Source organism: Parasteatoda tepidariorum, chromosome 4 (assembly GCF_982258835.1).
Source record: "Parasteatoda tepidariorum strain Cologne lab strain chromosome 4, Ptep-v5.0, whole genome shotgun sequence".
Taxonomy (NCBI): domain Eukaryota; kingdom Metazoa; phylum Arthropoda; class Arachnida; order Araneae; family Theridiidae; genus Parasteatoda; species Parasteatoda tepidariorum.
In genome coordinates, this window is record NC_141758.1 from 28647376 (window position 1) to 28673075 (window position 25700).

Genomic DNA, 25700 nt, shown 5'->3' on the forward strand with positions numbered 1-25700 from the left:
TGGTATTCTTTTTTGTTGTTCAATGAATTAAGGAGTTTCAAAAGTTATAAATCTTTTATTATATTATTTTCTTTTTGTAAGTTAAAAAGTAAATTGTGTAAAAGGTATCAAATATTTATTAATATATGATGTAATTATTATATGTTATAATGATGCAATTATATACAATTATAAGTCAAGTATATGGAATGACATAAGCAAGATTGTATTGGAGTTGGATATTCGATTTCGCAATGATAATTTTTATTTTCGTAGATGGGAAGAGAACAGTACAGACGTTTAAAGATGTTTTGTTTTACTACGCAAAACCTTTCTGTAGAGATTTTATAAAATTTTCGTTTTAGTATTGAATTTCGTGGGACTTTTTTTCTTCTACTGAATGAATGTTATGGAATGCGTTGTTTTGAACCGAATGCTAAATGTGCGTGTCACGGTAAATATGTAAATATGTTGTGAGTGGAAAGAGTTTATATGATTGTGGAGTCAATTTTTTATTTCTGTTACTTTTGTTAAAATGATAAGACGTATGATTTCAAGGTATTTTAAAGAAAAAAAAATACGATACACATTTTAACCCTTTGGCGGTTATGAACGAGTTCAGCTCGCAATCGAATCGTGCCTCATAATGCGCGCAAACGAGTTCCGCTCGGGAGCAAGATTTTGACCGTAATGGTTAGTAAGGAGCACTACTCGCGTTGTGAAATTTTTTCCCAATGTGCGCTGACGAGCTGAGCTCGTTCGCCATTATTATTCTGCATTGACTATGTTAAAAACGAAAAGTACGTAAAAGCTGCTATTTATGTACTACCAATACTTTAAGAAATTTTTAAAATGCGTGAGGCGAGCTATCTACCGCATCCAGAGATGCCAACTTGCTCCGCTTTGTAAAATAGTATTTCCTAGCGAAAGTCAAGTTGCTTTCAGTTTAGTATTTTTCCTTTGATATAATTTTTTCACCACTAAATATCAAAATCTATAAGTAACATATAAAATGCAACGTTAAAGCAACAATCTAACTGGTTACTCTATTAAAAAGTAGGCGTAACTGTCCTGCTCTAACGAAATTTACTACATAATTTGATACCACTTTATTATAACAATTCCAGAAGACGGAGCAGTTGGCATCGCCAGAGAAGGGTGACATTCTCGGACAAGCGACTAGGGCAGGGGTGGCGAACCTTTATACACCAACGTGCCATTTTTTCCAAAAAATTGTTTAATGAGGTCATAGACGTGCCGTCAAATAATTTTGCCTTCGTGATTATTGGGAAAATAATAATGCTAAATACTATCAACTCAAAACTCTTTAATTACATTGAAAAAAAAAAATATTTGCAGTGTCTCAGTTATATGCGTAATTCAACTTAAAGTAACATCAGTGTGACTTCTGTTGTTGCAGATTAGATGACAAATAACTTATATTAGGTTGTAAGATGTTAGTTTAAGCAGGACTGTTTATTTCTTTTTTTGTTATTTATTTATTGTTAGCTTGTTTCTTATGGTTATTAATTGCTTTTTTAGCATTAATTGTTAATTTTTTTCATTAATAATTGTTTGCTATTTTGCGTGTTTTTGATAAATTTTAATTTAATTGTTACATATGCTTCATAGTGTAATAGCATTTGAGTAATAACAATTCATAGTGTAATAACAAATATGATCGGTGGCGTGCCCAAAATATTGTGTCGGGTGACATAAATGGCACGCGTGCCATTGGTTCGCCATCCCTGGACTAGGGGAAGGACGATTCCAAAACTTAGAGTTTCGTCGGAAGAGTAAAAATAGGGAAAGAGGGTAATTACACTGAGAATATTGGGGATTTTTTTGTTCGCTTCCTTGGCGTATTGGCTAAATTTCAAAGGTTTACCGTCACCGTTCGCATTTGTCTTTATGTTTATTTTTTGCGACGTTTGCTGTCATTTTCGAACTCGTATAAAATATGTTATTTATTGAATTTTTTCGTTATGTCTTTGATTTTATTATTGCTATCTGTTTTGCTTTTGTTTTTAAATTTTTTTTTTTTACTTTAAAGTTAGTTAGGCAAAGTATGAAACGCCGGCATTGTATAGAATGCTGGATGATTTTAGGTAAAGTATGAAATGTGAGAATTATACCGGGCAGGGGAACTTGACCTTAAAAAAACATCAGTGTAGCGTATACCGAGCAAATATATACCGGGCAATGGCACTTGACCTTAAAAAAAATAAGTGTAGCGTATACCGGCCAAATATATACCGGGCAATGGCACTTGACCTTAAAAAAACATCAGTGTAGCGTATACCGGGCAAATATATACCGGGCAATGGCACCTGACCTAAAAAAAACACCAGTGTAGCGTATACCGGGCAGTGGCACTTGACCTTAAAAAAACATCAGTGTAGCGTATACCGGGCAAAGGCACTTGACCTTAAAAAAACATCAGTGTAGCGTATACCAGGCAATGGCACTTGACCTTAAAAAAACATCAGTGTAGCGTATACCAGGCAATGGCACTTGACCTTAAAGAAACATCAGTGTAGCGTATACCGGGCAAATATATACCGGGCAATGGCACTTGACCTTAAAAAAAACACCAGCGTAGCGTATACCGAGCAAATATATACCGGGCAATGGCACTTGACCTTAAAAAAACATCAGTGTAGCGTATACCGGGCAAATATATACCGGGCAATGGCACTTGACCTTAAAAAAACATCAGTGTAGGGTATACCGGGCAGTGGCATTTATACTAGGTAAAGTTGACTAGACTTTTGGTAAATGTCTGACAGATATACAAGGTCTAGTTAAGTGCCACTGCCTGGTATACATTTGCCCGGTATTCCCTGCACTGATGTTTTTTTAAGGTCAAGTGCCACTGCCCGGTTTATTCACGGAATTCTTTTCACGATCTCCCCCCCCCCCTCACGCTCCTCCAATATGTGCAGAATTGCTGGAACAGCGGCCGATAATTGTCAACAGTACTGAGGTACGTACCTCTCTGCACTAAAAACGTTCTTTGAAGATAAAAAAAATCAAATTTGACTGTCTTCTCTGTAAAGTCTAATAATCAATTCTTTCTTTTTTGATGACCCTAGTTAAGTTTTTTTTTTCCTCTGAAAATCCCGCCAAAATTTGACTTCCAATGTTGGCGCTAATATAAGGCGGTATTTTGCTAAGCTAAAGCTCTCTCCAGCAACGTTTTCCCGATATCGAGCTCATTTTCCCCTTTCTAAATTTTCTAAGTCCGTTTTTATTATGGAATCGTCCTGTCCCTAGTCGCTTGTCATTTTTGGAAGAACGGAGTTGGAAAACATATGCCACTTTCGACTACTGTTTGTACGCAATACTGCGCGAATTAATGAAACGAAAACTGCTCATTTCCCTGACCGTCAAAGGGCTAAAGTTGAGTGAGCAACTTTTATTGTTGTATCTTTTTCTATATGCCTGTTTAGCATCGGTAAATAATAGTTTTAGTCTAACAAGTTGAAATTTTTAAGTTTTGCTCTTTTAATGCTGAGTCACTGAGGATTTTTAAGGTTTAGTGCCACAGTCCAATATATGTTCGTCTCATAGACATTACACTAATGCTTTTATAAGGTTAAGTGACACTGCGCATGGAATAATTTCAATGTATGTTTTTAGGTTAAGTTTAAACAACAATTGTAAAAACTTACCATATTTCAATGGGTTTGTAATCTATATATATATTTCTCTTACACGGCACCAAAAAAAAAGCCTCATTACAACTCCCCGAATGGCAACGTTAGAAAATCGACCAATGATTGCTGCTAAAAATGTCACATGGCAAATCTAGATGTGGTGGCTCAACATATAGCGCTTTTAAAAACGGAAACAATAACCAGAGTGAGCCTTATCAGGTTGTTCAATTCAGATTCATGCCCTAAAAACATGATAATATTTAATTTAAACTCAATTAGGAATTAATTAATTAATTGAAGTGAGAATGCTTTAAAAGGCCGCTGTTGAATTGATATTTTTCTATTGGGAGCTACCTAAACGTCTAAAAAACGTCTAAGTGTTTGTATTGAATGCATTGAATTTTTTTATATTTCGCGTTTATTTATGCATTGAATTTTCACGCTTTAAAATGCAGAATATTAGTGAAGCTGCTAGGGCTTTTAAACGTAATGAAAGAAAACGTGTTCGAAGAGCCCCAAAAAGTGTTGAGGAATGTTATGGAAGACGTAGATTGCAGAGATCAAGTGCAATAATAACTGTTCAAGATGTAACAGTAGATGTCGAAAAGTATAATATCTGCCAAAATCAAAACTCCCCGATTAGAAATGCAGCATGGCGACCTCCACGTGGTATTTCTCGGGTAATGCTAACAGCCATGCATTTTAATTTATTGTATGTAAAACATCCTTATTTTGTTCTAAAATGTTATGTACTTTATCACAAATGTTAATTAATATAGAAATTGATTGCAATAATGCTGATCACCAAAAAATATTTCATTTGGCGATAAAACAAATTTTTATGTTCTAGAAAATGAAAGACTTTTTGAGGGTTATTATCTCACAAGGAAAAGTTAGGGTTTAAAGTTTATATTTTTAAATAATAAATTTTTTTTCTAAAACTTTCAGAATTTCTAGCATTAACTAATTTATTATACACATTTAGTTGAATTTAGGTGAGTAACTGCAATATTTGATAATTTATTTTGCTAATATGTTTCTCATTTAGCTAATGTTTTGATTTTTTCACCATGTACAATCTAAATAGCTAATATACTTTTTTAAAAGCCAATAAGAACATTTATAGAATTCTTCTACATAAGTACAATACTATGTCTTTGATGATAAAATACTATGTCTTTGATGATAATATACTATGTCTTTGTGCTAGAACATTGTGTTCATTGGCTGAAATTTCAGTTCATTGGCATTGTGTTCATTTAATTCTTCTTCTTTTTTAGCTTTTACCGGATAACAGAACAATTAATTCGGAAATCTACTGTCGTCAACTGGACATACTGAATGATGCACTTCAACAGAAAAGGTCAGAATTAATCAACAGAAAAGGTATAGTGTTCCACCCAGATAATGCGAGACCTCACACAAGTTTGGTCACTCACCAAAAGCTTTCACAGCTTGAATTAGATACACTGCCACATCCACCATATTCTCCAGATCTGGCGCCTTCGAATTATTATTTGTTACGGTCACTGCAAATTTTTTTGGACTGTAAAATTTTTACTTCAAATGAAGAGGTCAAAAATCATCTGGATAGTTTTTTTGCCAGCAAAGACCAAACATTTTATGAGCGTGGATTTATGTTTACCAGAAAGATGTCAAAAGGTGTTGGCGCAGAAAGGGCAATATATAATTTATTGAAATATTTATTCATTATACGAAAATTGTGCTGCAATTCCCCAAAAGAAACAAAATTACTTTTCGAACAACCATTAAAAAAATATATTTCCTCTTAATGCCTGTTTTTTTTAAAGAAAAACATCTGCAGGAAAGAATTTAGATACCATTAACACCGTGTACTATACCAAGTTCGTAAAACTAATATTATGAATTCAGCCATAATAATATACTTAAAAACTTCCTCATTAAACCTTTTATATCTGTATAACTTAATACATTTTGCATATTTTCTGTACAGCTTTATAAATATTTTATAGTATTATAAACTCATATTAAACGCTCAAGGGAAGTAGATAACTGAATGAAATTTGTTAAACTTCGTAAAATATTTATTACAATAAATATATTTCTATATTTCTTATCAATAATTTTAAAAAAGTTTTATTTGCAATGTTTGAATTGATGTTGAAACATATTTTAGAATTCCTTGATTAACGAAAATTGAATGAAAAGCTCTTTTCGAAAAGGTAAATTTAGCTTAAATATATATTTTCTTCCTTCAGTAAAAATATTCTCATGATTATATTTAGATAAAATGAAAAGCTTTCTGGCGAACACAAAAGCTCAATTTGAAAACTTTCTGCCAGACACCTGTAACACATTTCAACCTTTTGTTGCCACCTAATTTTGAAGTAATTAGTTCGATATACACTATTTTTTTAAGTATTTCAAATATTTCAAAACTCTGTATTGATTATTGTAAAGACAAGTAGGAATTTCTTTAAATTAGTAGTTTTTTGATAACGTAGAACTAGTTAACTTATCGTGTTATATGTGATATTTGTCTTTTTTTGCATTTGAACACTCTAAGTCGTTCGGAACTTTCCAATGGAAGCATTTAATAAATATTTTTATTAAAATCACCGCAGTCCGTTTAATTTTCGAAGCCTGAAAGTCAAATACAATTTTTGATAGATATTGTTTTTATTAATGAATAATACTATAAAACTTTCCGGTGATAATGAAAAATTTTCCTAATTCGGTTTTCTGCTCATTATTCTGCATTTATGTTTCTTTAAAACTTTTGTTTCGTAGATTATTAAAAAAAAGATAAAAATTATTTAATTCTTATTGGGTAAACTATGGAAGGTTTTCATAATTTTCTTCTTTATGCGATATAAAACCAGGGTAAGCATAAAATTCAACTACTTTGGTTTACTGACGGGGATCACGAAAGCACTAAATGGAGAGTTTTTTTTATTCAGTTTAGGGTAATAGAAACCATAGAATTCAACTTATTTTCATAGAATTAACTCAGGATGATAAATTTAATTCATAAATTACATTTTCAGACCATTTATTTATTTAAAAGTTGCTGCAATGTTGTAAACAAGAACTAAGAAAACTCATGTCACAAGTAAAAGTTCACCATTTTTTTCAAAAGAAAAAAAAAATGTCACATTTTAAATAATTTTTTTCCGATTAAATTTGTAATTTTTTATAAATTGAAATAGTTTAAATAAAGAATTGAAGGATTTTTTTTCTTTCGAGTATAAAAAGAAAGGCTAAAGACTGAAATTAAAACCTTGTGAAAATTTACGTTTATTTTCAACTTTTCACATCTGCAGAATGATTAGCATTTTCTTATATATCTTGCTCTCGAGCGATTTTAATTTGATAACTATAAATATTTAAATGTTTTACTTAGATTTCGGAATAAAAAAAACAACAGAAGGCTTTTTCTCATCAAAGATTAAATAATCGTATCACGCATGGTACATTTAAAATCCTTGTCACATAGTCACAGAATATATATACCTTTATCTCCTTCTTAATTTTACAAACATGGAGATTACTCTGTTATTCATTGGCTTATTCACTGTTACTTTAGCTGAATTTATTCAGCTAAGTCCAGATCAGGAAAAAGGTAATTTTTTCCCTCAATTATTAAGCATTTTTTTTTTAAAAAAAAGATTAGTTTAAAATTTTTATGATTTTATATATATATATATATATATATATATATATATTTCACTTTCAGGGAAATTTTAAAATTTTGACGATTAGTATTAAATTATTCAACATAGAAAGTCAACATAGAAGGAGAAGATGGACAGAATAATAAAGGGTAGAAGGGCAAAAGGGGAACTTTAGGAATGAGATTATGTGCATTGGGTGTATACTAGGGTGGCCGAAATAAGTTTTTAAATTCAAAATGCTTCACTGTGAAGATGTCTCATTTAAAAAGAAGAAAATTTACATAAAAATCTTTAAAATCGGTTGATATTTTCTAGTCACGCATCCCACTAAAAATTTAAATAACCGTTAAAATCGAACCTTGTTTTCAAATTTTTCAATCCAACTTTACACTGCACAATCAACATGCAATAACTTTTTTTGTTTTATTTAATTGAAGGTTTAAAAAAGTTAAAATATTGTAATTATTTCAATTTATTCCGATCTCGCCCTGCGTTTAGGAAACACAAATTATTTCAGTTTTTCCGAGTTTTTCATCATTCTGCTGTCTTGGCTAAATGCTGTCACATTAAATAACCTCTGTTTTTTTTTTGGGGGGGGGGAGTCAGATTATAAAAAGTGTGCTTAGATTTATATTACTCGCATTATAACAGGTTTTTTATGATTATTGAAAACTTAAGAAAACTAAGTGTTACATATCTAAGTGTAAAACATTACATATCTGCGTGATTCATAATAAATTTTTTTTTTGAATTCTTCACACAAACATGATTTCAATAATGTATACCTCGCAATATCTCAATATTTACTTTAAATTGTAATAATTGCACAAACGGTAGTGTAGTATTCTTTTACTCACAATTACAATTTACTATTAGTCATGATTACAAATGATAAATAATGCATTCGAAAACTAGTGAGTGAAAAATTCTTTCGATGCCAGAGAATCCGCCTCCAAAGAAGAAACTGTATGGCACTACCTAGAATTAAGAATTAAGCTTGTGGTTCTTAATAAACATAGATGCAACAAAATAAACTGAAATAATTTTCTCGTGTAATATCCCGAAGTTCGTTTCTCAAGTGCTACTGGATGTATATAAGGATGGTATATTGAATATCTCTTATAATTTTAGCCACATTAGAAACATCAAAAAGATTCTCAATTGCGGGTGATGTATCAAACTAGTTGTAGGAGCCTCAATTGTGAAACTCTCGAATGAATTTCATCATGCTTGTTCGAATTCCTCGAAATTAACACTAAACAGTGATTAGTTTTGTTATTCTGATAATAGACAATGTAGGAACACATAATTTGTACAAAAAGTATTTCATAACTTTCCCCACTGGATTTGATTTTTTTAGAAAAAATTAACACAATTGCTATTTGTTTCTAGAGGAAACTTAAAAATCTTCCTTGAGAACTGCGCCGACGAAAACATTAAGAAGAAAACATCTTTTGCAGCCTTTTATGGTACAATTTAAAGCCTGTCTAATAATTTATTCATAATGTTTCAGTTGGTAAGAAATTTAGTGCAAAAACTTTTCAAATGGGAAAAAATCAATAAATTCGAGATAATTCGCGCTTTTTCCACAGAGACTATTGTGTTGAATTTGATTTTAACCGATTCTCTCATTGATGATATTTGTAATGTTTGTGTTTCTTCCATAGAGTGTGCCACTGTTGTACATAAAAATAATAAAATTTTTTTAAATTTATTTCCACTTTTCAAATCCCGAGAAGGATCAGAAGTTGCTATAGCATATTGATGGTACAATTTTAAATAATATTAAAAAATTAAATACAATTTTGTCATTTTTTTATAAATATTGAGAGCGATACGCAACCGGAAATATCAACAAAGGTAGTCACGTGTATTTCATGAAATTATAATATATTATTTTAAGCCAAATCCGAGTGAATACTTCGTTTTATAGATGTTTGATAGAATATTTTTCTTTGGCCATAAAATAGCTATGATTCAAGATAACAACAAATAGATGTTACGAATTTATCATTTTGGTATTTCCTTGGTACTATCTCACATGAAGAGAGATTTTATTGATTTTGAAGACTTTTTTTAAAAAAAATTCTTTCAGTGCTCTTATTGCGGTGCTTTTGAGTTTCGAAACATTTGCCTATCTTTCCTTCTGTCACATGTACACTAGATACAATAAATTAAGATTTGAACATCCTGATTATATGTTCGAATCTCAATTTTATAAAGTGTCTCTCATATTAACCCTTAGAAGAAAACATTTTACTAAACACATTTTTTTAAAATTTTTTCATTACTTTCTGTTAATTTAGTTCAAAATAAATGAAAAATATTAGCACTTTAATAATTTGTAGTTAGGAAATTCAGCATGAAACACAGTTGTCTTTCTCTGAGTCAAAGGTAGAATCTTTTGAAACGCGGGTTACTTCCAATCAATAATTTTTCAATTTTGCCCTGATTTTCAGTTATTTAGATATAAGCGAAACAGTTATTATGTTGGTTGGTTCGAAAAGGTTGGGTTCGATATATATATATATATATATATATATATATATATATATATATATATATATATATATATATATATATATATATATATATATATATATATATATATATATATATCGAACCCAACCTTTTCGCATCCAACTTCACACTTAAACCGCAGCCGCATTACCATTATATGTTTTCAGAGCTCATATAGCAAAGCTTGTGTGTGAAAAAGTTCTATTAATTCTATGCAGTAGTTTTTGGTTGGGTGCCCTTTTAAATATGGAGAGCAATAAGCAGAATTTTCGTCATGTTTTACTTTCTTACAATAGAAAAGGTAAAAACTAAAACTGATTAAGACACGATAAACCATGTTCTCACGGGAGAAATTTGTGTCGTTGCGTTGACGTCTCTGATTCGCTTCTCAAACGTCATGGAAATTATTCATTTTTGACATCCATCATTACTGGGGACGAATGATGGGTTGTCTATAACAATGCCAAATTCAAGAGATCATGGAGCAAAAAAGATGAACCGGCTCGAAGCGTTTCGAAAGCCAATATCTATCAAAAGAAGGTGATGCTGTTTGCTTGGTGGGATTTTAAAGGAAGAGTTTTTTTTAGCTTAACACAACAATTAATTCGGAAGTCTACTGTCGTCAAATGGACAAACTGAATGATGCACTTCAACAGGAAAGGCCAGAATTAATGAGTAGAAAAGATTTAGTGTTACACCAAGATAATGCGAGACCTCATACAAATTTGGTCACTAGCTAAAAGCTTTTGCAGCTTGAATGGGATACACCATCACACCCACCACATTCTCCAGATCTGGCACCTTCGGATTATTATTTGTCCCGGTATCTGCAAAATTTTCTGGCGTGTAAAACCTTTACTTCAAATGAAGATGTCAAAAATCACCTGGATCAGTTTTTTGCCAGCAAAGACCAAAAAAGTTTATGAGCTTGGAATCATGCTACTACCACAAAGGTGGCAAAAGGTGATGGGCCAGAAAGGCCAATACATAATTTATTAAAATATTTATTCATTATACGAAAATTGTCTTTCCCCCCCAAAACACAAAATAACTTTCCGAACAACCCAATATATATATATGTATATAAATATTCAATACTTCTCTACAAAATAATCTTCTCCAGTAAAAAGAGTTGTCAACGGAATTGTTGTTGTGTTAAATTCGACTCTAACCAATTATCCATCCTTCATTGACGATATTTTACATCAGTACTGTGGTTGGAGCGAGTCGGGAGCAGAATTCGTATCAACCAGTCGCCACTAGGATTCGAACCCGGGTCTCCTCAATGGGAGGCGAACTTTCTATCTCCTGGGCCACCACGACTCAAGAAATATATTTTGTCGTAGCTTTTTATAAGATTATTTAATTGATTTATAAATTATTAATAGATTTCTAATTGAGTTTACTAAACTACAACCTTAAAATTTCAGAAGCTACTTTGGCTCTTGAAAATCCTGATTTATATGAGGGTGATATAGCTGGTATTGATGGATCTTTGGTAAGTATTGTTTTATAATTAAGTAATCGCATTTTTTTAAAACAAAATTAATCTATTAATTTATATCATCTACAAAAATGTTAGAGATCAAAATATCTTAATATAAAAAGTATAAAATCTTACACACTATTGTTTTGTTGTTCTCCCTTATTATACTTACCAAAGTTATGTCTAGGAAAAGATATGAAAATAAAACTGCATTTTAAAATTAAAGAATTAATGTTTTAAAAAAAAAACGTTTGATAAACCTTAGAAATTAGGCATCTTTATGATTGAAAGTTCTACATCTTAAAAAAGTAATAAAATTATAACATTTTTCTCCACAGTAAATATCATTTTCAATTTTTTTCAAAATCGAAAAATTATTTTTTTAAGAAATAAAATTCTAATCTCAAATAATATAAATATCTAAATATCTGAAATATAATATCTAAAGAAACGCAATTTAACATCAAACATACTATTATTGCTTATTCTTTATATTTTTAGTATTGTTTAAATTTCCTATTGCATAAATTATTCATTTTCTTTAAAATAATTATGAAGAAAATCACAATATTTTTCAATAAAAACTATATTAAGCTCATTTTTAATAAATTGAGTAAAGGATTTTTACTGCCATTGACTCAGTCGTTTCAATACAACAATTAAATAATTAAATTTAATGACTAATTAAATAAAAATCAAAATAAGCAGCAGAAATAAACAAAAAAAAATTGTATCGAGGTTATATCATTAACACTAGATGACTCTGAAACATCTGTTTCCAAAAAAATAAAGCTTTATGCAATTCTAATTGTTGTCTACTTTCAATACTTGCCGCTAAGTTTCATATGCATATTAGTTACAGAGTTATTTAGTTTTATTATATAGGTAAATTAATAATAATTTTACATTTAATTAATAATAATAAAAATTATATTAAATAATAATAGTAAAAGGTAAAAATAATGTTACCATAATAAATTATACATTCACATTATTTTATCTCAACAGACTTAATTTCAAAGCTGTTAGTTACTTTATTGTTATCAATTTCAATTTATTTCATTCTCTTAATTTTATTGTGTAGTTTCAAGTGGTATTTGTTATTGTTTTTTATAGGACATTGAACGAAACGCTATCCCTTATATTAGGAGGAGATGGCCAAACGCGACAATTCCTTACGTCATACACTCTTCGTTAAGTAAGATACTGATTTAAAAACAAATTCAAATTCTCTGTTAAACTATTTATCAGTCTCATTTACTATCATAACTGCAATATTATATTTTTTTATACATATTTTCTGAAATAGTATAGATTTTACGTTTTGTAACAGCACTGTTAGAATTTTCATTCCAAAATTGCGCTAAAATAACCGGCAACTGCTTGTCTACAAAATTTAATTACGGTTAGGAACCTTTTTTTACCTTTACGGGTTTGAAAATGTTTAACGATTGATATGATTAGAAAATTGTAAATAAAAAATTATGAGGGCTTGTAATTATTCACTATTAGCATTGGTTTCCGAACCGTGAAGATGAAATTTAACTGGGAGTTGGAGTTACAGGTAACATTGAATTTAGGTTATGATAGCCTTTTGGTGAGGCAATGGACTTAGTAGTTAGATAACAGTTGAGTTGTTTCTGTTCAAGTGACCGTGGAATGTAGCTGAACTAGTTAATCTAGTGGTGCCATTTATTTTAACGACAGAGGGGAAATACTAGATTTTTTTTTCTTTTCAATTTTTAAAAAGCAAACAAACTAATATGGGAAAAGGCAATGAGCATAACTTAATTAACAAACATTTATTAGCATATAGGACATAATACAGGACATATAAGAGGAGGCCGTCTGCCTCGTCAGCCTGCAATCACATTCGCTGCGTGGGAAGAATCACAAGAATGACTATCTAATCACTGTTTAGTTAAAAGGTTAGGATGTGCGCAATGGGATGCGTGATGAGGTGCGCAATGATGCGCGTGCGCATAAAGTACACTAATGCCTACAGTAATGCTGAAAAATTGCTGACACTCATTTTTAAAATATTTCTAAGCTTGTATCTGATTATGTTACAATAAAAAAAATTAAAAAAAACTAAATTAAACAAAAAATAAAGATTTTTTCCCCCTGCTCCTTGATTACAGGCCTCATTGTATATGGAATTGCTCCATTTCTTTAGTTTTAAATTTAAACAAAATAAAGTCTTTATTATAGTTTTTAAGATCATATATTGGCAAATTTAGTTGCATGTTTCTTGATTAAGCCGAATTATTACAATAAAAATCTTTGTCTGACTGGATTAAAGTCGCAGATAAATTTGCATTTATAAAGATGGTGCTGCAAATTCACTCCGAAAATTCAGCTGCTGTGCCATACACTTATTGCTATAAAATTATTTGGCAACTGTTGTTGGGTTAGGCATCCCCGATGATGGAAAATAAGAAAAGGAAATCATCATGTTTATCACATAGCTTGGTTTACAGCTTTAAAAGAAGCGATACTCGTTGCCTTTAGGCCTAATGGGCGAGGATAACTTTCTGGTTACATAAAAGCATTAGCTGAAAATTGTAAATAAACGATTTTTAACAGTTTGTGGTCTCTGAAATAAATTGTTATTTAACTTTTTCATCAAGATATTTTTTCCCGTTCTGTTATATTGAGTACTAAAGTGTAATTTATTCTGCTAGTGAACTAAGTGAAAAAGTAGAGAAATCGCTTATTGAAATAGTAAAAAAAAAGATTAAATACAGGCAATAAGAAACGTTAAATTTTATATTTTGTTTGCATATTTTAACAATTTCCGCTTTTACTCTTGGGTTCTTGGAAAAATTTAATGAAGATTAGATAATTATACGCTACAGTTTCAGATTGTAGTACAGTTTCGGGTATATGAAACTGTGAGAAGTAGATTAACTTTTAAAACAGTATGGGGTATTTAAAATTGAATAATTTATAAATATGTGTTTTTTAATTTTATTTTTAGTAATGAAAATATTTTTATAATTGAAAATAATGAGTTCTTAAATATATGCTGTAACGATGCTACGCTATGTTTACATAAAAAATGATGTTTTATAATTTTTTTGAGGGAAAAAACTTATTTTATACAGTAGTGAAAGTGTATTTTTATGGATATGACTTATAACTTTAATTGAGTATCATTTTTGTTACAATTAGTGTTTTTTTTTCACTGTGTTTAATGTTTTTATTGTTCTTCGTTTTTCTTGCTTCTTCAAGATGTTCTTTTTTCTTCATTTTTCGCTAAGCGAACGCTGCAATGATACATAAACAGTGGTTTATTAAAATGTTTTATATTTATGAAGGACGTAGAGAAGCCTTAATCATGAGAGCTATGGATAATTACCATAATAACACCTGTGTTCGATTTGTTCCAAGAACAGACGAAAGGAACTATGTCATACTCTTTTCAGGGCAAGGGTAAGTCACATCAAAATATTTAACTCTCTCTCTCGCTCTGTATATATATATATATGTATATATATATATATATATATATATATATATATATATATATATATATATATATATATATATATATATATATATATATATATATATATATATATATATATATATATAATGAGATTAAATTAAAATGAGTTCAATGCTCCAAACATCACTTATTTCGCTTTCGTCACCGCAGGTGTTATTCTTGCGTGGGAAAAATTAATGGCCAGCAGAGATTATCACTTGGTAACGGCTGTCACTACTTTGGTACAATAATCCATGAGTTGGGACACGCAGTTGGATTCGATCACGAACATAACAGATCAGACAGAGATGAGTACTTGATAATTTATTTGGAAAATGTTGCAAAAAGTAAGTAAATACTCTGTTTCCCTTTTTTTTTAAAAAAAATAAGATGATTTGTTTAATAGTAAACTTGTTTTTGGATAAGTGTAGCTGGGATACCTGCATTTGTTAATGAATAACATAAAGTGGTCCCACAATATCTTTAACGTAAAAAAATGTTTTTGCTTTCGCTTCAGTTTTAACGTCACTAATTTTACTTTATTTTGTAACCATATAACCGGAGATGAACAGTCGTCCCAATTCTGAGTTTACAGCTATCGATGTTCAACTGCATCAACTTTTAATCTCTAACTCAAACCCAGAAGACAATCGAATTCTTGGATCAAGCATTAGGAAAAACCATTGAAATGCGCAGAATACAAAATTATTGCAAAAGTACTTTTAGAAACAGGTCTAGTACTCGTCACTTTTCAAAAATTAAAACAGATTTTTTACTTTTAGATAATGACAATGATAGACCTAGTTTGCCTAATGGTAAGCCTGTTTTAAAATTATTTACTGTGACATTGAGTGGTGAGTAAACTGCGTGTTAACTTAGTGTAAACGTTAAAAAAAACGTGTTTACTTATGTGGTGCACATTTGCATACTGCTAAGTGCACAATTCTAATAGTGTTCCAGTGAAAATGTTGTGGTGGTGGTTGTTAATTTACGTTGCACTAGAGCTGCACAATGGGCTATTGGCGACGCTCGGGGATACATCCCAGAGGATGATCCGAAGACATGCCATCACAATTTTGATCCTCTGCGGAGGGGCTGGCACACCCGCTTCGGTAGCCCGACGACCTGCACGCGAAGTCGAGCACTTTACGGTAGCGCAGTTTAACGAGGACCAATACCGCACACCCTCGGTCCCTACGCAAACTGATCCAAGTGGTCTCCCACCCTCACACTGACCGTAGCCAGTGATGCTTGACTTCGGTGATCTGCTGGGAACCGTGTCTTAACGCTCAGTCCACTGCTGGACTCCAGTGAAAATGTACATACGTGCAAGTTTATTGCGGAATGTACTTGTTCACAAAAAAATGTAGCGCATTTTTTTACAGGATGAAAACTATTGTTTGTATCATTGCATTTCTTGATTATTTCGAACCAGTGGCTCTAAAAAACAACTGACGATATGAATAAAGGGATAGAAAAATGTTAAGTGATAGCATTTTCAGGTTATCTATGTTTTCCTTTGGAAATTAAAAAAATTTCTTTTTTACAAGTTTTAAAACTTGTTATCTCAAAGTTCATCAATATCCCAGAAAGCATTTAACCTTTTGGCAACTTCATGTTGTAATTTTCTTTTTTTTTTTGTCACGAAAAGATTCGTACTAAAAACCTTTTTTTAATAAAGCAAAAATATTGCAGTTTCAAACCTTTCATCTTAATAAGATTAAAAATTATTTTTTGAAGCTTTTTTTATAGAGTATTGTTACTTAGATCCGTAATAACGTTTTAGCTGACAGTCACACTAGGGATAGGATCAAATTGCATTGTCCATTAAAATTTCCTGACAAGGTGGATTTCAGCTGAGTATACATGACGTTGCGAAAAGAAACCTTATAATTACCTGAATTTAAGATTATTTTCACATTATGACTAGTATTATTAAAGGATTTTTTGTCACTCTTGAAAACCCTAAGACAACCTCGATTTAAGGTTTTTATATAGAAGGTTGTTTTCCAAGGTATTAGGGTAATGAGCGTAGAATAGAGCAGATTGTCACAGATCTCGATTTAAGGTTAGAAGGTTTACACGTAAACCGTATTGCAAACCTTTTTACGTTTGTAATACGGTAATTCAAAGGTTTTCGTTGAGTGAAAATAAGCCTTATTTTGCTATGAGGATGGTGCTGTAAGCAGTTGTTGACAGCGCCATCTGTTTGCGAAGTTGTTTTAAGTATGTCGTATAATCTGGCACAAAAATATTGACATTTCTGCAGAAATTTCAGTTGAATCGGTTTATAATGCAACAGAAAACATAGTTCATTGAATTACAAACAACGGCGCCATATGTATACGAATGCTGCAAAGACATTTGAAATTTAGTGAGATATTCTATTCTCATCAAATAACTTTATATTTTTATGTCATTTAATTTATGCTTTTCATTAATTGGTATTTCTCTTCTTCGGTGATTTAAACATTGAAAAAAATACAGGTTTCATTGTTTACGAAAATTTAACAAAGTACAAAATATTTACTTTTAAAGCATAAGTGGAATTATTAAGGATTAATATAGTGGAAAGTTCGTAGTAATATATCACTTATTTTATTCAGAATTGTAAGTATTATGTTTTAGCTCAAGTCTATATAATTTGTTATAATCTAGGTCGTCAGAAGAACTTCCGAAAGCTTAGTCCACAAGGGAATATCTTGTACAATACATTTGATTACGACTCCATCATGATTTACGATAGCAAAGCCTTCTCCATGAATGGAAAGGACACGATGGTGGCCAGAAATGGACAGAGATTATTTCACGCATTCAAAAAGCCGGGAATGACCAAAAGTGATATTGAAAGAGTAAACAAACTGTACAAATGTGAATCTTATTAATAAATGATAAGAATATAATGTTTCCTTGCTTCTATGCTGCTTTTATTCGACGCGTCTAATTTTTTTCAATTTATTTTCTTGATTTGCATTTAATTAATATCTACTAGAGATGTACCGGGAAAACAGATTTTACAAACCAGCTCTTACCAACCAGTTGTACCGGGTACCAGCTCTTACCAATCACTGTTTGCTCACTATCCGGATACGGTTGACGAATTTCAGTATGCAGTACCGGGTACATGCACGGGTAATTGAACCTAATTATCCGGTTTCGTATAACTAGTCAAGGTTATTTTCACCTGGCATTTACTGTCTGCAACATACATTTAAGCTCGACGCAATCACTCATATTATTGTTACGAAATTGTGAATAATTTTGCGAATATTCTCTTGTTATGAGACTAAATATATCAGATAAACAGTTGAATAAGCAGAAAGTATCTTGTCATATGATCATATGAAACAGAACTACAGTTTACTGAAATTCAAGAATTTATTCAAAAATTGAATACAAAAAAAGGCCCCTTTTATTGTAGTGAAGATTCCTCTAAAAACTTCAAACTATCGAAATATGAATACACAAGTGGGCGACCTTTGTGCAAAAATACAAACTAAGGTAAGCAACCACAAAAATATTATAGATGCAGACAGCTGTTTCGGATGCTCAAAGGGCAACCTTCATCAGTGCAACAGGATGTGTTGCACTGATGAAGGTTGCCCTTTGAGCATCCGAAACAGCTGTCTGCATTTATAATATTTTTGTGCACTTTAACGTTGCTTACCTTAATTTGTATCGAAACATGAGTTCAATCATTATCAAACTAAAGATGTGTTTAAGATAAGTTCTCATACATTTTGAAATGTGCAAAGTTTTTAATGTGCTTTAATTCTTTGACTACTAACGGGGCTCATTTATCCCAACAGATGTTTAAAAATTACTAATGGAGTGAAAAGCACTTAGAAACTCATTGTAATATGTCCCAGTCGTAGAGTCGAACCAAGTATACGCGTTTCATGTGTCAAATATCCCTAGATGGCGCTACTTAGATGGCGCTAAAGAGTTTCTTGCATGAAATAACATTGTGATTTTGCGCTGGGACAGATATATCCCACAAGTATTCTTCATTGGGAAAGGTATATCCCACTCGTATTCTTCATTGGGATTGCTATGTCCATTCATATTTTATTCATATTTTCTCAAATGAACATAGAAAAAAGAACAAAAATGAGTTGTCCAATGTGTAATGTCGGGTTATGCAAAGACTGCTTCACCCTGTATCATACCATGTAGGAAAAAGTTCATATAATAAATTTTTCAGAAATGATAGATGTGCTTGTAGTATGTCGATCACTACAACTGGGACATATGTATCGAACCATTAACTACGGCTGGAACATATATATCCCAGTCACTATATTGATAACCGCTTGTCTTCTGTTTTGATAAAGAGTGAAAATTACTTAGTGAAATATTCACATGAAATATTATAAAGGATAATTTAAAAACAGAGAATAAAATTCAATTATTACATAATATTACTAGAGTTCACCCTCGAAATAAAAAAAGGGCCGGGTGCTTCCTCATAGAATAAGGCACTATAACTTTTAAAAGGGAACTCACTTATCACTGTTAAAATTTATCAAAATATGTAATAACTAAATTTGATCCTCAAAGTAATTCTCACTCATTATCAAAATAACAGAAAAGTTAGAGCTTTGAAAAATAATTAAGGGCAAGCTAATAGACAATCTCTGTATGAATTTTCTTCAAAAAAGACAGTAAACTGAAAAAAATATAAAGATTGACATATAATTCCAAGTTTTTTTTATTTTTAACTATAAATCATGAGAAAAGTAATAACAGATATAAAGATGCATTTCTTAAGTAAAAGTTATTCATTTAAAAAGAAATAATGGTAAAATTTAAAATCACTGAAAGAATCTTTGATATACTTCCCCCAAAAATAAAAGATGTGAGAATCTCCTTAGCGGAAAACCATGAAAACTTTAATTATATAACTAGTATAATTATATAATTATATAATAATTATATAATAATCTGTTCATGTGGTATACTTGTATACAAATTTTCAAAGTCGAAAGTATTAATGCTAGAAATATCATTATTATTAATATAATCCAAAACTTCAACATTACTATCTATAGCAATATTTTTCTCTTTTTCAAATTAAAGCAAAATTATTTTTTAAAAATTAAAAAACGTTTCACTAGTATCAGAATTGTAACAATTAGTACCACACGCAATAAACCTAAATTTAACCGGACTTTTATGAAATTTAACAATAGGAAATAAACATAGAAATGTAATCTTATTTAAACTAAATTTTAATTTTTTACTAAATGCAATAATTCTTTTTTCAATAACTTTCTTATCTTTTTTCAAATTTTAAGTAAGTATTATTTGCGTTATATTCTCCAATAATCAATTTTTAAAAAAATACATAATACACATATTTACACATAATATTTTCTGGAAATGTTTGCTATAAAAAAATCTAGATCCTTTTTAATGGGTAAAATAAAATCTTCATTTTTCATTTTAAATTTTGTCCTAAATTTTGAACCTTTATTTAAAATATTAATTAAATCTTGATCACCAACAATCTCCAAATTTTCTATAATAATATGTCCATAATCTTTATCAATATATTGAGAAAAATCCTTATCATTACAATAATAATCAAATTTAGTAATAGAATTTAAATTTTGACTTAAAAAATTATAATTACATATCTTTTATCTAAACGTAGAGGAATATTTATAAGCAGCTGAAACCTTAATTTGTTTTAAAGGAAAAAATTCAGAAAGCAGAAAATTCAGCTAGCTATAATTATTTTCAACTTTTCACACCTGCAGAATGATTATCATTTTCTTACATATCCTGCTCTCGAACGAATTTCGATAAATATAAATATTTAAATGTTTTACTGAGATTTCTGAATAAAAAAACAACAGAAGGCTTTTTCTCATCAATGATTAAATAATCGTATCACACATGGTACATTTAAAAGCTTTGTCACATAGTCACAGAATATATATACCTTTACCTCCAACTTAATTTTACAAACATGGAGATTACTCTGTTCGTCATTGGCTTATTCACTGTTACTTTAGCTGAATTTATTCAGCTAAGTCCAGATCAGGAAAAAGGTAATATTTTTTTTCTCATTTATTAAGCATTTTTGAAGAAAAGAAGATTAGTTTGAAATGGTTTTATTTTATAAATATATTTCTTTTTTAGGGAAAATTAAAAGTCTTTCTAAGTAGCATTAAACTATTTAACATACAAGAAGAGGATGGATGCGATAATAAGGTGTAGAAAGGCACGAGGGAACCTTAGGAATGGGATTATGTGTATTGGGTGTATACTAGGGTGGGCGGAAAGAAGATTTTAGTTCAAAATGCTGCATTGTGGAGATGTCTCATTCAAAAAGAAGAAACTTACACAAAATAACAAGGGGTAGAAAGGCACGAGGGAACCTTAGGAATGGGATTATGTGTATTGGGTGTATATTAGGGTGGGCCGAAAGATTTTAGTTCAAAATGCTGCATTGTGGAGATGTCTCATTCAAAAAGAAGAAACTTACGTAAAAATCTTATAAATCGGTCGATATTTTCCAGTCAAGCAAAACACTCAAAATTTAAATGACAAATTAAATCGAACGCTGTTTTAAAATTTTTTAATAGAACTTTAAACTGTACTATCGACATGCAATAGTTTTTTTTAATTGCTTAATTGAAGTTTTACAAAAATTGAATTAAGTTAAAATATTGTAATGATTTCAATGCATACTGATCACCTCCTGCGCTTAAGAAATACAAATTATTTCAGTTTTTCCAAGTTATCCAACATTCTGCTGTCTTGGCTAAATGTTGCCTCTTTAAATAACCTCTGTTTTGGAGGGTGAGATTATAAGAAGTGTATTTAGATTTATATATGATCTTTAAAAACAAAAAAAATTGAAATAAGTGTCCCGACACTTTTTCGAATTTTAAATAATTTAATTTAAATTTTATTTTTAGGATTTCATCTTGTTAAAAACATTTAGACACATATATTTCAATTTGGAAATATGATTTAGTAGGTAAACTGTGCACTACTCAGACAGAATCAATCTTGGCTTTTTCCTGTTTTATCAGTTAGTAGTGTATTTTAATTTACCCACCTGGTCACTCACAACAGAATAGTATCATTAACGATTATTAATAATACTTTTCGAAGCTCTGTCACCAAGGAAAATTTTAAAAAAAGGCATAGTTTCAGTGGCTTACACTTGAAGCCGTTGTTAAATACTTTAAAAATTTTTTTACCATTTTTAAAAATCACCAATTTGGCGACATTTTTCCACATAGATGAAAATTATCAAAATTACTGCCGTCTTCTCAGTTTTTGCAAATTTCAATGAATACAGTCAATGCAGCATTGGAGTATGTTTTTAAATATTAAACAATTAGACCACGAGAGCTTTTAATTTTCCAAAAACTATGACTTTTCCCCATATTGATGTTTTGCGCCATTTTCAAAATAAACGTAGACAACGCTGGCTTTAAATATCTAAACTTGACCTAACAATCATGAGTAACAGTTGCAAACTCAGAGCAAATATAAAAAAATAGCGTATTGTTGGAAAAAAAAGCATAATTTCATATTACGACGGAGCCTTCGAAAAACTGCCTTAAATAATAATGACAATATAAACATAAAAATCTTAACAAGTCAAAATATGCAATTACGAGACAGATTGTTAGGTATCCCGCAAAATGAGTCTCGAGAAATTTTTCTTCTGAGAAAAAGACCAAAACACGCATTTTTTCATCAAAGTGAGATTTAATTTTTTTATTAAAATATAGTTATAATATTTAAATTTAAATAAATATTATATTAACAATTATAAATTATATTATAAATTAAAATAAGATTATTAATTATAAATTAAAATTATATTATTAATTATCAATTTCTCTAAAGAAACTAGTATATAAGAAAAGTGCTTGGAGCAACAAATCATCTTTACCTTGACCGTCTTCATCTTTTCTGACCAATTATTGTTTATCATAAATTCAATTATTGTTTCCAATAATATTTCCAATAATTGTTTATCATAAATCCAATTTATGTAACATCATGCATTAATTTTAATTTTATAATCGTTGTTGAACAGCTCACCTAATTTTAAGTTTACTACTATCAATGTTCAAATTCGTAGCGTTGTAATTTTGACCTAATTCCGAAGACAAGGGTACTTCTGGATCAAAAATGGGAGAAATTTGGCTTCGTGGAGGATTTTTTAATGGTACTAAACCGCGCCTGAAAACTACACAGAAGAAAACATTCTGAGAAAAATCTTTTGCGGCTTATTATGGTACAATTAATAGCCTGTCTAACAAACATATTTTTTGATTCATTATGTTTCAGTTGACCAAAAATCTCGTGTAAAACTTGCTTTCGGAAACATTTTCAAATGGAAAAAAATCAATAAATTCGAGGTAATTCATGTTATTTTCTATCGAGTGTGCCACAATTGTACATAAAAATAATAATAAAATTTTAATTTATTTCAATTCTTTTTCAAATCCTAAAACTAATCATAAGTTGCTATAGCATATTGATAGTATAATTTTAAATAATATTAAAAAATTAAATAAAATTTTGTCAATTTTTAAAAAATATTTAGTGCGATACGCGACCGGAAAATATCAACAAAAGTTGTCACGTATTATTCATGAAATTATGACGATTTATTTTTAAACAAATTATTTATTATCATAGATTATTTTCTAGCCACCACTAGGATTCGAGCCCGGGTCTCCTCAATGGGAGTCGAACTTTCTATCCCCTGAGACACCACGACTTAAGAAATATATTTTCTCGTAACTTTTTATAAGATTACTTAATTGATTTATTAATTATTTGATAGATTTTTAAATGTTTACTATATCAAAACTTTAAAATTTCAGAAGCTACTTTGGCTCTTGAAAATCCTGATTTATATGATGGTGATATGGCTGGTATTGATGGACCTTTGGTAAGTATTGTTTTATCATTAAATAACACCATTTTTTAAAAAACAAAATTGATCTAATAATTTATATCATCTACAAAAATGTTAGAAAACAAAATATCTTATTATAAAATGTATCAATTGTTACTTATTATTGCCTCGCTGTTCTCCTTCAATATTTTTGATGTCTTGGAAAAGTTATGAAAATAAAACTGCATTTTGAAATTAAAGAATTAATGATCTAAAAAAAAGTTTAATAAACCTTGGAAATTAGGCTTTTTTATGGGGGAACTCAGTCATTTTAATACATCAATTAATTAATAAAATTTATTAACTAATTAAAAAAAATAAAAATATGCAGTGAAAATAAACAAAAATTTTTTTTAATCGAGATTATATCATTAACACTAGATGACTCTGAAACATCTGTTTTAAAAAATAAAGCATTTTATAATTTTAATAGCTGTCTACTTCTAATATTTCATATGCATATTAGTTATAGAGTTATCTAGTTTTATTATATCGGTAAATTAATAATAATTTTACAATTAATTAATTATAATGAAATTTATATAAAATAATAATAATAATAAAAGGGTAAACAAAATGTTACCGTAATAAATTATGCACATATGCATTATTTTATATCAATAGACTTAACTTCACATCTGTTAGTTACTTTATAGCAATCAATTTCAATTTCTTTCATTAATTTGATTTTATTGTGCAGTTTCAAGAGGTATTTGTTCTTTTATTACAGGACATTGAACGAAACGCTATCGCTTCAATTAGGATTAGGTATAGGTGGCCAAATGCGACAATTCCTTACGTCATAGACACTTCTTTACGTAAGATACTGATTTATAAACAAATTCAAATTCTCTTTTAAACTATTTATCTGTCTCATTTACTATCATAACGGCAATAGTATCCTTTTATATATATATTTTATGAAATAGTATAGATTTTACGTTTTGTAACCGCACTGTTAGAATTTTAATTCTAAAATTACTCTAAAATAACTGGCAACAGTATGTCTAACCAATTTACTTGAAACATTATGTTAAGAAACCTTTTTTTTATCTTTACGGGTTTGAAAATGTTTAGCGATTGGCATGGTTAAAAAATATAAGGATTTGTAACCATTCACTACTAGCATAGTTTCCGAACCGTAAAAATGAAATCTAACTGGGCATTGGAGTTACATTGAATTTAGGTTTTGTTAGCTTTTTTTATGAGGTAATAGGACTCTGTAGTTAGATTGTAGTTGAGTTGTTTTTGTTTAAGTGAACCGTGGAATGTAGCTGAACTAGTTAATCTAGTGGTGCCATCTAACGTTAAAGAAGGGAAATACGTTTTTCTTTTTTCATTTTTAAAAAGGAAAGCAAACAAACTAATGCTGAAAAACTGCTGGCACTCCTTTTTAAAACATTTCTAAGCTTGTATCTAATATAGGAAAGAGAAATCTTCCTAGAGCAAAAAATGAAGAATTTCTTTTTCTGTTACCTGATTACAGGCTTAATTGTATAAGGATTTATTCCATTTCTTCAGTAATAAATTCGGACAAAATAAAGTCTTTATATATAGTTTTTAAGATCATATATTGATAAATTTGGTTACATATTTCTTGATTAATCTGAATTTTTTCAATAAAAATATCTTTCTGACTGCGTTGACGTCGCATACAAATTTGTATTTATAAACATGGTGCTACAAATTTACTCCGTAAATTCAGCTTCTGTGCCATATACTAATTGCTATAAGATTATTTGGCAATTGTTGTTGGGTTAGGCATCCGATGATGAAAAATAAGAAAAGGAAATCATCATCTTTATGATATAGCTCGGCTAACAGCTTTAGAGGAATCGATACTCGTTGGCTTTAGGCCTAGTGGGTGTGGATAAATTTCTGGTAATGTAATAGCATTAACTGAAAACAGTAAATAAATTATTTTTGACAGTTTCTGGTTATTTGTTTGTTTTGGTTTAATTTGGTAAAATAG

The 25700-nt window shown here is 29.9% G+C and overlaps 2 protein-coding genes across 2 annotated transcripts; both read left to right on the forward strand.

Moving 5' to 3' along the window:
- The first annotated feature begins 7111 nt into the window (after positions 1-7111).
- LOC107449485 (astacin-like metalloprotease toxin 5) lies at positions 7112-17697 on the forward strand. Its single transcript, XM_016065013.2, has 6 exons — positions 7112-7242; positions 11245-11312; positions 12417-12498; positions 14621-14735; positions 14962-15137; positions 17449-17697. Exons 1-6 carry the CDS (start codon positions 7161-7163, stop codon positions 17673-17675), a joined length of 750 nt encoding a protein of 249 aa, XP_015920499.1. The 5' UTR covers positions 7112-7160; the 3' UTR covers positions 17676-17697.
- Positions 17698-20693: 2996 nt separating this feature from the next.
- LOC139425752 (uncharacterized) lies at positions 20694-24635 on the forward strand. The gene is made up of 3 exons (XM_087160358.1): positions 20694-20846; positions 23655-23722; positions 24459-24635. The coding sequence occupies exons 1-3, from the start codon at positions 20765-20767 to the stop codon at positions 24585-24587; spliced, it is 279 nt and encodes a 92-aa protein (XP_087016484.1). The 5' UTR covers positions 20694-20764; the 3' UTR covers positions 24588-24635.
- Positions 24636-25700: the final 1065 nt, after the last annotated feature.

Coding starts and splice junctions, on each gene's coding strand:
- LOC139425752 (XM_087160358.1), top strand. CDS start 20,765: ATGGAGATTACTCTGTTCGTCATTGGCTTATTCACTGTTACTTTAGCT. Junction 20,847..23,654: donor AAGTCCAGATCAGGAAAAAG/GTAATATTTTTT, acceptor TTAAAATTTCAG/AAGCTACTTTGGCTCTTGAA. Junction 23,723..24,458: donor CTGGTATTGATGGACCTTTG/GTAAGTATTGTT, acceptor CTTTTATTACAG/GACATTGAACGAAACGCTAT.
- LOC107449485 (XM_016065013.2), top strand. CDS start 7,161: ATGGAGATTACTCTGTTATTCATTGGCTTATTCACTGTTACTTTAGCT. Junction 14,736..14,961: donor ATACTCTTTTCAGGGCAAGG/GTAAGTCACATC, acceptor TCGTCACCGCAG/GTGTTATTCTTGCGTGGGAA. Junction 15,138..17,448: donor TTTGGAAAATGTTGCAAAAA/GTAAGTAAATAC, acceptor GTTATAATCTAG/GTCGTCAGAAGAACTTCCGA.